The sequence below is a fragment of the Elephantulus edwardii genome, unplaced genomic scaffold (genome assembly GCF_000299155.1).
Source record: "Elephantulus edwardii isolate Elephantulus edwardi_28Jun2011 unplaced genomic scaffold, EleEdw1.0 scaffold00083, whole genome shotgun sequence".
In the NCBI taxonomy this organism is placed as follows: domain Eukaryota; kingdom Metazoa; phylum Chordata; class Mammalia; order Macroscelidea; family Macroscelididae; genus Elephantulus; species Elephantulus edwardii.
The window spans coordinates 5,937,876-5,953,733 of record NW_006399833.1 but is presented as its reverse complement, the minus strand read 5'-3'; the positions used below and the strand labels follow the sequence as shown (position 1 = coordinate 5,953,733).

At 35.5% G+C, this 15,858-nt stretch overlaps 1 protein-coding gene across 2 annotated transcripts in view; it reads right to left on the bottom strand.

Moving 5' to 3' along the window:
• Positions 1–15,858, bottom strand: part of COL4A5 (collagen, type IV, alpha 5) — a 397,088-nt gene that overhangs the window by 25,862 nt on the left and 355,368 nt on the right. Inside the window, exons 43-47 of one of the 2 annotated variants that reach the window (XM_006889910.1) lie at positions 7,168–7,176; positions 4,436–4,569; positions 1,881–1,953; positions 1,701–1,772; positions 927–1,055 (exon numbers count right to left, since the gene is read on the bottom strand). In XM_006889910.1, coding sequence (XP_006889972.1) covers positions 927–1,055; positions 1,701–1,772; positions 1,881–1,953; positions 4,436–4,569; positions 7,168–7,176 — 417 coding nt within the window. The remainder of the gene's footprint in view (positions 1–926; positions 1,056–1,700; positions 1,773–1,880; positions 1,954–4,435; positions 4,570–7,167; positions 7,177–15,858) is intronic. The other variant, XM_006889909.1, reaches the window with a different exon arrangement.

The following is a 15,858-nucleotide window of genomic DNA, read 5'->3' as shown; positions in this document are numbered from 1 at the left end:
AGGGTGCAACAATGAATGAATGGAATTCCAAAATCTCTGTAGATGTTCATTGAAATGAAAAATAAATAAACTAAATTAATAAAAAAAGAAGAGAAAAAAATTCTTTGCATGTGAATTATATATTTATCATTGATGGTTTAGGTTAGCTTTGTGCTAACATGATTCTATGTTAAAGTAACTGATGGCTTCTAATTGAAGATTATTTTTTCTATGTTTGGAAAATTCTTAATTTTTTTTTTTAGTTGAGGTGGCCTAGTGGCAAGAAGCTGTGCTGTAATCCCAAAGGCATGAGGTTCAAATCTACCAGTAGCTAAGCTGGAGGAGGATGGGCAATCTCTTCCCACGTGATTAACTGTCTCTGAAAACCTGCTGGAGGGTCAGCCATGGGTTGGTTCCGACTCAATGGTACACAACAAAAATGTCTTCCCCCCCCCTCCATATTTTTATTGGTATGCATATAATTATTCACATACATTGTGCTCCATTCATGTACATAGTGATTTTTTTGTGTGCTTCACACTTTCATTCATTAATACTGCGTCTCATACAGTTCCAGATTTTTAAACACCATTACTAATCTAGTCAATGAAATTAGATTAGTAAGAGGAGCTAGAAGAAATTAGACTGAGCCTTAAAGAAATCCTCTCTCTCTCATTACAACTGATAGATGACCCTCCAGCCAGTTTCCAAGGTTATAAAAGACATGAGACGAGACAGCTCAACTTTCTCCAGTTAAAACTAGGACAGAAACAAGGCCTTTGGTTTAGTCTTCAAACTACACACCAACAGAATGCTGCTAAAATAAATTTGGCACAAGAAATGTCTCAAAACCACGGTAAATGAGACCTGTGCTGAGCTGACATGTAAAACAAGTAAGGAAATGTTCCTAAAAAGGTGATGCTTAAGGAGATGATCTTCAAACATACCTGGTAAACCTTGAGGTCCTGGTAGTCCTGGTGGACCTTTTAATCCAGGCTGGCCTGGAAGTCCTGGAGGACCAGCATCACCTTTGATTATAATACTCTGTCCTGAAGGACCAGGTAATCCAGGAGGACCTAAGAGTCAAAATCCATAAATTTGAAGGCAGGTAAGAGAAATTCTAGAAGGAATGCATGCCAAAGTGAGAGAAAGAAATGAACATTGGACTGTTCTGATATTGAAAAGAAATCTGTCTGGGGAAACTGTATCATTATCTCATCCAGGATCAGAAAAAGAATTTTCTTAGGGTCATTAGTTTAAAAACAGGCACATCTTCCTTCCCTCTTCAATTGTCTATAGTTCTTGTTTGTTGTACTTGTTAAGGAACCCACTAAACTCGCAGGGGAATTTAGCAGATGCACAGTTTCACAGTTTACAGGAAATCTCTTAGCAAAAAGAACTGTTTTCATATGAAAATGTACAAATATACATATGTGTCTTGCGATCTGTTCTAGTGAAGCCAAAAAAGTTAGTACAAAAGTCAGTAAAAATCTTCATGAGACATTCTTATCGACCCTGTATCTACTTTACATTAAAAACAGATCTGGTATCTAGATTGCCTTGATAAAAATTTAAAAAACAGAGTTTGAGAGAACAGAGATAGAGAGTCCTGACTACCTCCTTTTTATTGTTTAGGGGATTAGACTCTGAGAGATATACTGAAAGATGGAACTGTAAATATCCAAACATCAGGTTTAACTAGCTCTGGAAAGAAGTCTTACCTGGGGGGCCAATGAGTCCTGGTTCCCCTTCAGGGCCTGTTGAACCAGGTATTCCACTAGGTCCTTTCATGCCTACAAAGAAAGTATATACAATTACAGAGTGAAGCAGCAGGGTTACATCTTTCACTTAGTTAAATCAGAAAACAATTCTTTCTAATCCCCAAACACCCATTTAAATACCTGGGAATCCTGGAACACCAGGGAGACCAGGATCTCCCTTCATCCCATTGAGGCCTGGCCTGCCAGGATTACCCTAAATAAATAAACAAGCATTAATGTTATAAGAAATAAATGGAGGAGGGTGGGGAATAGGGAATTTATTGCATAGAAGTTTATAGCACTGGTTTCAGAGACAAAATTCCAGGCTTCACCTCCAAATTTCCCCTGTTATTAACTTGTATCAACTTGACAGTTTTCTCACCTGTAACATGGAGAAAATACTAATATCTACTTCAAGGCATTGTTGTGTTAAATGGGAAAATTCATAGAAAGTGCTTAGAAAATTGGCATGTGGTGTATCATTAATGGAAAACCTGTTAGGGAAACAAACCTCAAGCGTTTTCCACCAAAATGAAAAGTCAAACTAGAATGGGAACTTGTCAAACCTGGAAAAATAAGACTCATTAAGTTCTAGCCCTCAGAGATTTCACTGTAGTAGCTTTTGTTTTAATATCACTGTCAAACATACTTATTTTTGGGTGTTGATCTAATGTAATATGTTCTTGGATTCGAATCATGTGTAAAAATGATAATATGCACTTCTGGAAGTCTTTGTAAAAATTACTGTTATTGTTGCGTGTCATCGAGTCAGAACTGACTCTTAGCTGACCCTCCAGAAGTAAATCCTACAGGAGGAGATAGCCCATCCTTCTCCCACAGAGCAGCTGGTGGATTTAAACTGCGTGCATTTGAGATTGCAGCACAGCTTCTTACCACTAGATAGACCATCAGAGCTTCCCTTAGTAATTAACTGGGGAGCTCTGGTGGCATAGTTGAGTTTGATGGTGAGGAAAAGTTAAAGAAGTGCTGAAAATTAACTCTAGAATAGAATACAAGGAAGATTATGGAACAGCAAGATCATTTAGAGTCACTGCACTTGTCCAAGTGTGAGACATTGAGGCTTGTACTAGAGCAGGAATGAAAAAAAAGGGGATAAACCTGCTATATCCTGTTGTATGAAAAAGTATACATAAAAATAGGGGAGGTAGGCAAAAAAAGGACATAAAATTCATTTTGAAGGTGTTCCTATTGGCCAAATCTGGGACAATTTGAGATTAAAAATGATCAATAGATGTTCAGTTTAAGAGGAAATTTTGATGAGAAGCAGTACATTTATGTATTAATGTGCTTTCTCATAGTTTTACTTATTAGTTGCCAGGAGATAACAGGATAGCACATTTAGTGGAGAAACCAGACAACTTCTTGAGTGGGTAATAAAAATTAAGATTACAAAAAAAATTAAGATTATAACTGAGGTGTAGATGAATATCATTAGGCCTCTATATTTACTACCTGAGAAAGGCTTAGCATCAATCATGCTGTAGTGCAGCTGGAGATTAACAACCTGAATGTAATGAGGAAGAAACAGCAGACAATAAGGGTAGGGTGGGGGCAACAATTATGCCAGCGTGGTGCAAATGCGTAGTATTTGATTGCTAATCAAAAGACTAGCAATTTGAATCCACCCAGAAGCACCTCAGAAGAAAGACTTGAGATTTGCTCCTGAAAAGTCACAGCCCTGAAAACTCTCTGCATCATGGGGTCATCATGAATAGGAATCTATCAGAGTGTTGAAAGAAATAACAGTAATAAAGGCTTAGGCATTGTTCTAGAATAAAGGAGACTTCAGAGATAGGAGGTGGCTTAGTAGTAAGGAATTGTGCTACCAATGTAAAGGTATGTGGCTCAAATCCACCAGCTGTGCCATGGGAGAAAGATGGGCAAGCTCCTCCCATGTGATTTTCTCATCCTGAAAAACCTTCTGGCCGGTCAGCTATGTTTAGTTACAACTTGAAGGTACACAACAACAAACACATGGGAGGTGTTGTGGCCCAAGGGAATTGTGTTCTAGCCCAAATGACCCGCCTCTAGTGATTCAACTTCACCAGTGGCTCCAAGGGCAAATGATGGCCAATCTCCGCCTATTAAATTTACAGACTCTGAAACCTAATGGAAGGTCTGCTAAGTGTTGGTTCTGACCTGAAGGCAATCAGAGAGAGATAAAGAAAAAAAAATCATAAATATGATAGAGGATTTGTCAACACTTTTTTCTGTTTTAGACAGAAATTAACAACAACAAAATTTAAATAAAGAAGACAAATATAATACATATTCTGCTCTGGATCTCTCATACTAGAGGAAAAATGGTGTAGTGGAGTTGAAATCTGACCATAACTCTAATTTCCATATCTAAAATCACCCCCTGCTGGCTACAATTACTTCCCTAAGGGTGCACTTACCTGTATTCACCACTCTACTAGACATATCTCCTTTGCATAAATTTGCTTTCATTGGAAATAAGGCCCCCAAATCTAACAGACTCCAGGTAAATAGTGAATAACCCTTTTATAGGAAGTTTGCCTTCTACTTTCTTTTTTAACTCACCAGTGAGCCTTGTCACACTTTGAGACACTTCGTCTGATAAGCACAAACTAAAATGAAGCCCCTTAGAACTTTCATTTCTAATGCAAACACCTTCATCTCTCTCTCATTTAATAGCTAATTCAATGTCCTACCGGGAGTCCTGGTGGTCCTTGATCTCCTTTCAAACCAGGTAAGCCAGGTTGCCCAGGTTGGCCTGGGTGTCCCCTCTCTCCTTTAATTCCACCATTTCCAGGTAGACCCCTGGGACCTTCTGGACCAGGCAGACCTTGATAATGCACAACAAATGGACACAATTCAGTTTGGGATAAGAGGTAGTTACATTAAAGTCATTCTTAAAATACCCATTTTCTACTAGTTTACAGAATACCGGCCCCACTACATTCAAATAGGCTTTTGCACCTGTCCTTTATAATATAAACTGGATTAGGTTCTTTTTGTTATTAACACTAATTTTCAGGCTCTGGTTTGCATTATATTATGCACCGAAACCACTACGCTAATATCTAAAGAAATGATGCTGTAACTCCTAATGAAATGTATAAACTTAAAGTGAAATGAAATACCTATTGCAGGACAGTGTTCTTAACTTGGAGAATCAGAACCACTTGGAGAGCTTGTTAAAACATTGTCAGCTCACACTGACAAAGATTAATCAGAACTGGCTTTGACAAGCACTGTGGCATTTGGACAAGAACAAACTGGGAGGAGGATAGAGAGAATAGTGCAACAATGAATGAATGGAAACCCAAAATCTCTGTAAATGTTTATGAAAATTAATAAAATATAATTATAGAGAAAAAAACATTGTCAGCTGGGCCCCACCCACAGAGTTTGAGATTTGGTAAAACTGAGGAGGGACTGAAGAATTTGAAATATTCAAAGCCTGTTGATGCTGAAACAGCTGGTTCTGGGACCATGTGTCTTTGATAAGGCAATCAGAAATTCAAGTCACTGGTCTCACTGTGATTAAAAGAAAATAGTTTTCACTTTTAAGTGGTTCTTTTTATTCAGCCTTTATTTATTTACTGTGCAGTTTATATAGTTAACCAAGCAAACTAGCTTCTTTAATTCATGCCAGTGACATGTATGATGCATGGGAGTTATCTATTTACAAATGTTGGAATGTTATTGGTTCAATCCAGTACTTTACAAGTTTACTTTTAAATGTTTTCATATTCTATATATGACTGTTTACACAATCTAAATATTTTCTGAAAGCAAATATGTGTGTATCCTGTGAGCAAAATATGTGTATCCTGTGAGCAAATGAAGTACTCTAAAATGGGAATTTTGCCAAGCTCTTTTCCCTACACCATGGTTTAAATCATTCCCATTAAATAAAAAAATCAGATCCATTAAGTAACCCAGGAGATCTTCCCATGGGCCAAACTTTTTGTCACTAAGTGGGAAACAGCTTTTAATTTTCCTGTTAAGTTTTCAGAATGTTAAGTAGCTGCTGAGGCTGAGACTAAACAATCTTAAGAAAATAATTATCCCTAAATAGTAAACAGCTAATAGACTTTTACTCTTTCCTGGTTTTAGTTTTTCAGTGATTTCAACAAAAAGGACATATGGACTATTTTTGAAGGAAGTATCACAGGCATATGAATTTACAACGCTGTCTGTATTTAGGCTTCTAAATGGACAAAGGCCTATCTTTTAATCTTAGATAATACTTAACTTTTCTCAAAATTCTAAGACCCAGAATCAGTGCTACAGGTAAGCAGGACATAGTGACTAAGAGCACTATACTTTGTAAATACAATGTGGAATTTGAATCCTCACTCCATTAAACCACTAGCTGTAAGACCTTAGTGAATTTACTGAAGGTAAAAACATAGTTTTAAAATAAGCCAGCTTCTAATCTTCCAAGTATTTATAAATGATTTAATAATATAACACTATCTGGCATATATAATAGAGAAAATAGGTTCACAACAGCAGGGAAAATCATTTTATCGTTAAAGAATTTAGTTATTATAGTCATCATAGTCCTTCAACCAGACAACACACTCAGCATTTCTCTCTGCAGTCATAAAGAAAGGTTTGAGGTACTTTGTATTTTAATAAAAGCAACTGCTGAGTTCCAACCAGCGGGATGGGTTTTCTAAGCAAAATTGTTATGTTTCATCCATAATGTATGATTTTAACTGGAAATCATGTAGCAAGTCAACCAAGAGAAAAATAAACTATCTATGAATCAATCTGAGAAGAGTGACAAAGTTTAAAATAGGGGGAAAGGGAAGGAACCTTTTATTATCCTCCTCCAGTCTGAAAAGTTACCACCAACACTAAATCATTTGTGGGAATAAAGCATAACTAGGAATGTGCTCTTTTTTGCAATTAAAAGGAAATATTGAAAATAGACATGCCAATAATTTAAACCTACTATTCCAGAATCCCTCACATTTAAAATTACTGATTTTCTAATGACATAAGAGTCTTAAGTTTTACTTTTGATAGTAGTCCCTCTTTTCCATTACTGGAAATAGCTGTGAATACATGGATTAGTGCAAGCTTAAGCAACAAGAAAACAAAATCTGTAAGGAAGTTTACAAATGAGCCATATGCTTCTTTAAATATCTGAATACCTATACTTCATTTAAAATCCAAGATGCCCTTATATATGGATTACCAATTATAAACAATTGAAACCACGAGGATCTAATGTTATTTTAAAGTCAATTATAAATAAGTCACATTACCTTCACCAAAATGTTAAAACTCGAGCAGGTATTTAAAGGTAACAGCATTCTTCATTAACTTCTGAATTATAGCAAAGAATTGCATTTCTCTTATTATACACATAAAGCATTAATTTTTTTAAGAAAAAAAAAAAGAATTGACCAGTGAAGAATCTAACCTTGAAAACCTGGGAAGATCATAGTTCACCAAAGCCCAAAGATCGATGTTAGCAGTATCAGACATCACACAGTACAAAATAAAATTATGAGTTAGAAGTGGTTCACATTATAGCACAAGTTAAACAATAATTCTCTTTGCCAGCACTTCTTACAAGTATAGCATAATCAGTATGCATAAAACCATAGAGGAGTACAGAAAGCCAAATTTTTTCAAATAGAGCTTATTCCAGAAAATAAGTTGCTGGCCTTCATTAAACCAAAAATGGAAAGGTCAAGCAAAGACATCCTGTTAACTGCTACTGAAGCTTTCCAAAAGTTAGCTTTTCAAAACATTGACATTGCCAAGATAGAACCATTTCACTGACAGCCTTCAGTTCTTTTCACAAAAGGATAATTTTTAGTAATTATTCAAGCTTATCTTGGCCTCTGCTATAAAGTGTTTTATAAGTAAAACATGAGGTGAAAGCTTCATTACTTGTTCAGAATGTTCCATGAGATATAGTTAAACTTTAAAGTTCTCATTAGCAGAGGGAAAAAAAAATCCCAGATCTTAATAGAAAGACTAAAACACAAGTATATAATGACCATTTAAATATTTTTTGAAACAACTTATCTTATTTAAAACCATTCCATAAAGACACACACATTCTCATTAATTATAGAGGACAATCCAATATGTATTTGTCCAACACTGGACTTGGAAAAAAGATACACATTTCCCAAAGAAGTGAAGATCATCAGTGAAGAGATATTTTAAAATATTTTTGCATGCAACATCCCATTCCAAACCACAGAAAATTTTCATTTATTACTATTCTATGCACATATTATTAAGACTATTCATTGTTTTTAAAAGGATCACTAAATAAAAAAATAAAAATGCTACAAATGATATTTCTTGGTTAGGTTAGTGTTAATTGACTATATAAATACTATTTCTTATCTGTACAAGTCTTGCTATGATTTACAAACACTGACTGTTAGCAGGGAGAATAAATTTTATAAAACACAGAATCCTGGTGAGTAAGGAGACATAGGGATATATATTTTGTTCTACTGTTTAATAGCCATGTGACTTTGGGCAAGGCAATTTATCTGAGTCTTGTTTTATTATCCATGTAACAGGAATAGTGTTGTCTGCCCTTAGTGCAAAGGACTGTTTTAAAAATCAAACTCAGTTTTTAAAATATCGACCTATTGTCTGTAATGTGCAAGACTCAAATTCTACCATCAAAGATCTTATAATAAAAGTATGTTATATGATACAAATAATAGCAAACTATAAAATATAAAACATCAATTTTGCCTAGTAATAGGCAAAATGTAATAAACTTAAGTAATTTGAAATTTTTAATTTCAGAAGGCTTGTTTATTTAAACGGTTTCTAAACCAATTCAGAAAATCAACTAAGGCAATACTGAAACAGTCTGGCTGTATAAATAATAGAATGATCAGAATTCCTACCTAAGATGATCTAGACTAGATATTTCATATGTGGTTTTGATATAGGAAGACCAAGAACAAGAACACTTAGGGAAGCAATTCATTGATACATAAAATAGTTTCATCTGGGTGAATTAAAAAAAATTGGTATTACATCATAGCAAAACTTGTAAGATTCCCATTTCTAAAAGTTAACATTTCATTGAGTTATATGTCAAGTCAAGTTTGTACATGTGGCTCTGACTCCAATATTTTAAGCCATCTAACAATAGTTTCAACTGAAAAATAAAAATCTGAAGTTTTATACACAAGTGGTAATTACTAAAAATATATTGGTGAATTATCAGCATTTTTGGAGTGCATTTCCATTTCACATGTGGTTTTCAATTGCTGCAAAGGAAAGACAATGGAGTGACTAGGTCTCTAAATAATTATGTCATTTAGAGAAGCTCTGATAAATAAGTTTTAAAATCAGATTTAAAATAATGTGACTTCTTTTACTTCTTTGAATGTATCTAGTGACTCAGAAGAAAGCAGTCTTCATTTTAGTTGAACTGGCAGTGATCAAGGCAGCAAAATTCCATCCAAGTCAGACAGAGGAGGCCTTGAAATTATAGTTACGTTCCTGGGTTAAAAAACCAGCTTAAGAATAACTCGGCATGCAGTCTGAATCCACCATCCACTTTGTGGAAGATGGGCAATCTCATGCATGATTTGCTGCCTCTGAAAACCCACTGGAGGGTCAGCTATGGTTGGTTCCGACTCAGTGGCAAACAACAACATACTTCAGATTGGGCTACAGAAAGTCCATGGTGTTAAAAATATGAGTTAAATATAAGTTCACAGAATGCAGGGGACCACTACTTTTGATGCTTTACCACAAGCTTTAGTGGTTTCTCAGCTTAAGGAGAATGCCTTTAGTCTTTTAAAGTTGGGCCACTGCTGCTGACTTTGTGTTGATGTAACTTTGGATTTCACTTAAATTCTTCTGTTACTTACCTCTGTAGCCATGTCCCAAAGTGTAAATTTGATGCAAGTGCTGGAAAATTATCACAAATGAAAATAAAGTGGAAATGATAAAGCAGTAGGAAAGAGGTGAAATGCAGTTAGACATCAGTGAAAATGATGTCACCAAGTTACTCAGCTCCTCTAATGAAGAACCAACTGATGAAATGTTAGGGAACTAGAGCAGCAGATGAGTGTACTTAAGGAAGAAGACCAGGACCTGAAATCTCCAGACCAAAAAAAGGTTTTGACTGAAAAATTAGCTGAAGCCTTCCATATCATTGAAGCATGGATAGCAAAGCTAGAGGAGCAAGATCCTAATATAGAGAAGTTCACCAAATTTTACTATACTGTCGCCAAGTATGAGAAAAAGAAAAGTTCTGTAGAAATATCCCTTTATCTCCTTCAAGAAAATGACTCCAGGAGTAATGTGCCATTCAGAAGTGGAATCAAAACCTGACTCTCCAGAATCTGGTCCATCTATAACAGCATTAGTAGTTAGTGGTAAGGAGATGTGCTGCCAACTCACAGGCAGAATGGGGAGAGAGCTGGAAAGTCTCTTCCCATTGTGATTTAAAGCCATGGAAACCTTATGGAAGGCCACTATAAGTCAGAATTAAATCAGCTGTGAATTGAGTATATCTACACACATATTTATGCAGATTCTCTTTTCATTACAGTACAGTATAGTCTGTGGGCTTTCTTTTCACTCTATAAGAAAAAGATTTTGATTCACACAGGGAATTGATTTTATTGTTTTTATTTTTCTGGTATTTCCTCCCCCCCTTCTCTCTTTGAAAATTTTATAATGGTTTATTTACAAACGTCAAATGCATCGTTTTTTCACATCAGATCTTTCCCATATCCTACACCCCTCCCATCAACTTGTGCAACTGTTTGACTAACTCCCTCCATCCTCACCACTCTGCTTCCACCCTAACCCCACCTTGGATGCCCAGACTCATGCTGCAATAATGCTTTTTATACAGTATTTGTTCTTATGGGACTGAGTTAGTTGACTCTGCATAATGCTCTCTAGTCTCTCTCAAGTTAGGTAGTAATTTATAAAATCATTGCTCCTGTGTGCTGCATTGTATTCCATTGTGTGAATGTATCATAATTTCTCAATCCATTTGATTGTGGTTGGACATCTGGGCTGTTTCCATGTTCTGTTATTGTCATGACAGGAGTCCATAATGAAGGCTGCACAGTACAGTCAGTGGACTTGGGGGAGGGATTGCACAGCAATGAAAGAGTTTTGGAAACCCTATGTCTCTGTAAACTTTCATTAAAATGAATTTTAAAAAACCCAAAAATTGGTGTACAAGTATCTATTTGTCCCTCAGTTCTCATTTTCTCAGGGTGTATTCTAAGCAATGGAATAGCTCGGTCATATGGAATTTCTATGTTCAGCTTTTTGAGGAAGCTCCAAACTGCCTTCCAGAGTGGTTGTACCATTTTAAGATACAACCAATAATGCATAAGAGTTCCTATCTCGCCATCATTTATTGCTTACTGTCCTCTTAAACTTTGCCACTGCTACTGGAGTGAGATGGTATCTATTTATGGTTTTGATTCGCATCTCTCTTATTGCTGATAACATAGATTTCAGAATGAAAACCACCACAAAAGATAAGTAAGGGCATTGCATTACATACTGATTAAAGGCAAAATAGACCAAGAAGACATAACCTTGGTCAACATTTATGCACTAAATGATAGACCTGCAAAATACATAAAACAGCAGTTAACAGAATTGAAGGGGGGAAAAACAGAGAACATCACAATAGTGGCAGGAGACTTCAACACACCACTATCACCAAAGGATAGGTCAAGCCAGAGATAGTCAACAAAGATTCAGAAGATCTACACTATACAATCAGGCAACTCAACCTTGTGGATGTATTCTGGGAACTGCATCCATCTAAAACTCAATTGACTTTCTTCTCAAGTGCACATGGTACACTCTTCAGAATCCATCACATAATAGGACACAAAGCAAGCATCAACAAAGAAATAAAAACATTGCAATAATACAAAGTATCTTCTCAGACCACAATGCCAAAAAACTAGAAAACCACAGAAGGGTAAAGCTTACATATCCACCTACGTGGAAGCTAACTGACTGTCTGCTAGAACACGATTGGCTTATGAAAGAAATAAAAAATGAAATTGAAAAGTTCTTCTAAACAAATTAAAATGAAAATACAACATACCAAAACCTTTGGGATACAGCTAAATAAGGAAGAAAGAAGAATCGATGATCTAACTCAACACCTTAACCAAATAGAAAAAGAACAACACTCTAATCCTACAGAATCTAGAAGAAAACAAATTACCAGGACAAGAGCTGAAATCAATGAGATAGAAACAAACAAACAAAAAGAAACCATCAATAAGACCAGGAGCTTGTTTTTCGAAAGGGTCAATAAAATTGACAAACCGAATTAAGGTTGCATAGAGAAGTGTACTGGGGGGAGGGGAAGGGATGAGGGAATTGTGTACCAATGAAGGAATTTTTTTCTTTTTCTTTTCGGAGAGGGGAGCGAACTGGTGGGGAGCAGTGGGTGGGCAGGGAGAAAAGTGCGGCAATGAATGAATAGAAATCCAAAATCTCTGTAAATGTTTTATTTATTTTAAAAATATTTTTATTTATTAATTTATTGAAATTAATAAAAAAACTTTAAAAAATTGACAAACCACTGGCAAACTTAACAAAAAGGGGAGGGAAAAAGAAAGACACAGATAACTCAGTTAAGAAGTGATAGAAGTGACATCACAAAAGAATCAGAAGAAATTAAATCGACAATATCAGAATACTATGAAAAGCTATACTGTGATAAGTTCGAAAACCTAGAGGAAATGAAAAATTTCCTTGAAACTCATGCCCTACCCAGATTTGACAAGGACAGATGTAGAACACAGATTCATCACAAAAGAAGAAACTGAAAAAGTCATAAAAAGACTTCCCCATAAGAAAATTTCTGGACCAGATGGACTTACAGCTGAATTCTACCAAATATTTCGAGAAGATCTATTACCAATTCGAAAGTATTTTTAAAATATAGACAAAGAAAGAAACTCCCAGAATCATTCTATGAAGCAAGCATAACCATAATACTAAAACTAAGCAGAGATATTACCAAGAAGGAAAACTATAGGCCAATAGACAAAATCCTAGCCAATAGAATTCAAAAACACATAAAAAAATTAACTCATTATGACCAAATGGGATTCATATAGGTATATAAAGATGGTTCAACATAAGAAAAGCAATCAACATAATTCAACATATTAACAAAGCAAATAACAAGAACCATGTGATCTTAGCAATTGATGCAGAAAATGCATTTGGCAAAATCCAACAACCTTTTCTGAAAATACACTCAGCAAAACTGGAATAGAAGGGAATTTCCTCAATACAATGAAAAGTATATATGCAAAATCAAGAGTCAATAAATATTATTGTCAATAGAAAAAGACTAAAAGCATCTTCCTTGTGCATAGGGATCAGGTAAAGATGTTCTTAAAACCACTGCTATTCAATATTGTATTGGGAGTACTTGTTAGGGCTACATGACAAGAGAAGGAAATAAAAGGCAGCATCTTGACAGCAGATAATACCCAATGACATACATCTTGTGATTTCTTGACTGCTGCTTCTATGGGTGTTGATTATGAATCCAAACAATGAGATAAATAATAATAATAATAGCAACAAACAGCTACAATAATCTACTGTTATTATTATGATTAAGATGTTTTAGTGTAATTGGCAATGTCCTTAAGAGTTATGTATGCTGTTGAGTTGCAATCAAATCATAGCTTAGCCTCCAGTGGGTTTTCAGAGGCTGTTAATCACACAGAAGAAATTGCCAGCTTTCTCCCTCAACAAATTGTGGATTTGAAATGCATGCTTATGTGCAACTTTTTACCACTAAGGCAGCAAAGCTCCATTATGTATGCATTGTTGTGTACCTTTGAATCAGAAATGATCCATACTCGACCCTCCCATGGGTTTTCAGAGCCAGTAAATTACAAGGGAGAAGACAGCCCACAGAGCAGCTGGTGGATGTGTATCATGTACCTTTGGGTTGGGAGAGTAATTCCTTACTACTAAGCCATCTGAACTCCCTGGTATCTCCATGTTGTTGTTGTTATGTGCCATTGAGTTGCCTGTGACTCATAGAAACCCTATGTACAACAGCCCTAAACCTTGCTCTATCCTGTGCCAATCTCACTGTCTCCAACACACCTACCCCTATTACCCCACTGAATCAATCCACCTCATAGAGGGCATGACGTCCTTCTCCAAGGACTGGTCCCTCCTTGCAACATGTCCAAAGTATGTCAGACGAAGCTTCAGAATCTTTGCCTCCAAGGAGCAGCCTGATTTAACCCTCTCCACGATGAACCTGTTTTTTACTACCCAATAAGACAAATATTTGACCAACTGATATGAAATAAGAACCATATGTAGTTGTTGCAACTTACTTATGAATTTGACTTAAAGACAGAACTATACTTAGGAACTGATCTGGTTCATAACCTGGGGACTGCATGGACTTCAAATTATATCCTAGTCTTTTTTTTAACTTGGCAATATTAAATGTCCTATATTTATTTCAAATTTTAATGACTTGCATTTAGGAAGAATTAAAGAAATATTTATTAAGGGTTTAAAGGAGGTTTTGAAATAACAGAAGACAAGAAAGTAGAAGCAGGGCCAACAGCTTAGAGTCTTCTAAAATTACAGAAGTTGTTTTACCATTATTCATAATTTTTATAATTAGAATAAGAAGCCAAATCATATTCAGCAGCTGCCTTTGTGGAAGGATGATATCATTATACTAGAACGGTTCCTTAAATGAACACTGTGGAAACCTACATGACAGACTCAGTGGAAACCTACATGACAAACTCAGTAATGCTAACACTAGCAATATGACCTTAAGCAGCTTTGGGCTACAGTTTTGCCTGGTATAAAACAATGGCCATGTCTACATCTAACAATCAATTGCTCTCTGAAGTAATGGGTTTGAATGAAGAGTAAAAAAAACTAAAGAAGAAGCAGTTCAGATAGAAAAGTAGATGGCTACTTAAAATATATCTTGAAAAATTATGCATTTTAAATTTGTTGGAATAGAAAATATCCTGCCATTTTCCAAACAAGAGTACATTTTCTTTCGTTTAGTTGCTCCTTAGAAATTAAAAAAGGGTTATTCATCTTAAGTAATAATAAACACATTCAAATATGCGTGGTTCTTTGTATATCTATGTATCAGAATTTTGTACATTGGATAGTTCTTGGGAATTGTCCTTTGGTGTATGCTGTTTATAGGTATATAATGAAATAAGAAACTTCTATTCTGAGCTGACCACACTGTTATTTATTTCCCCCTTTTACTGTGTCTATTTGGCCATTTTACAACCATAGATTTTAGACCTTTGGCGCAGTGTAAAATGTGAGGATGATAAGATGCAAAACCCTACAAGAAGTATGTAGAGTCAAGAGTCATGTATTTTAAAATAATTACATGTACTTCTTAATGTTGTTATTGTTGATTGCCTTAGAGTCATGCATGACTCACAGTGACCCTATGAACAAAAAGGCTTGAAGCCCCTCTACAGCTATCAACATTTATCAAAGTTCATAGGGTTTCGGAGGCATGTTATTTAGGGTGGATGCCACTCCTGCTTCCAAACTTGTCATAGTATGTTACTGTTTCTTATTATTGTTTTTTTTTTTTACCAGAACATCACTTAAGTTTATTTCAGATTTAACAGCAATGTTAAAATTGACAAGTTTAATTCTTTACTGCACCAAGTAAACTTAGCCATTTAAGTATTTTTAAAGTTATTCCCTCCAAAAAACTGAGGGAGCTTTTCTTTTCCACCACCGCACACCATGGTTTCCGAGAGTTGGGTTTTTTTTTGGAGGACTTTGAATTGATGAGTAATCTGTTATAGGGATATTTCAGAATTCCTCTTCCCCCCTCCCCCCAATCAAAACTAATCCAAACAAATGATATATTGCATAGATTTCTCTACAGATTCAGTTCGTCAGGACCTAAATGCAATACCATACAATTTTTACCTATTCACCCCACAGTAAAAATTACCTGTCCTGAAAAATATGATGGGCACATTCTGTGATTTTACAGTTAATTACTGGTTTACCTCAAACAAGGTAATTTTTATCATGTATCAAAATAAACAACTTGGGACAATATTTAACTCAG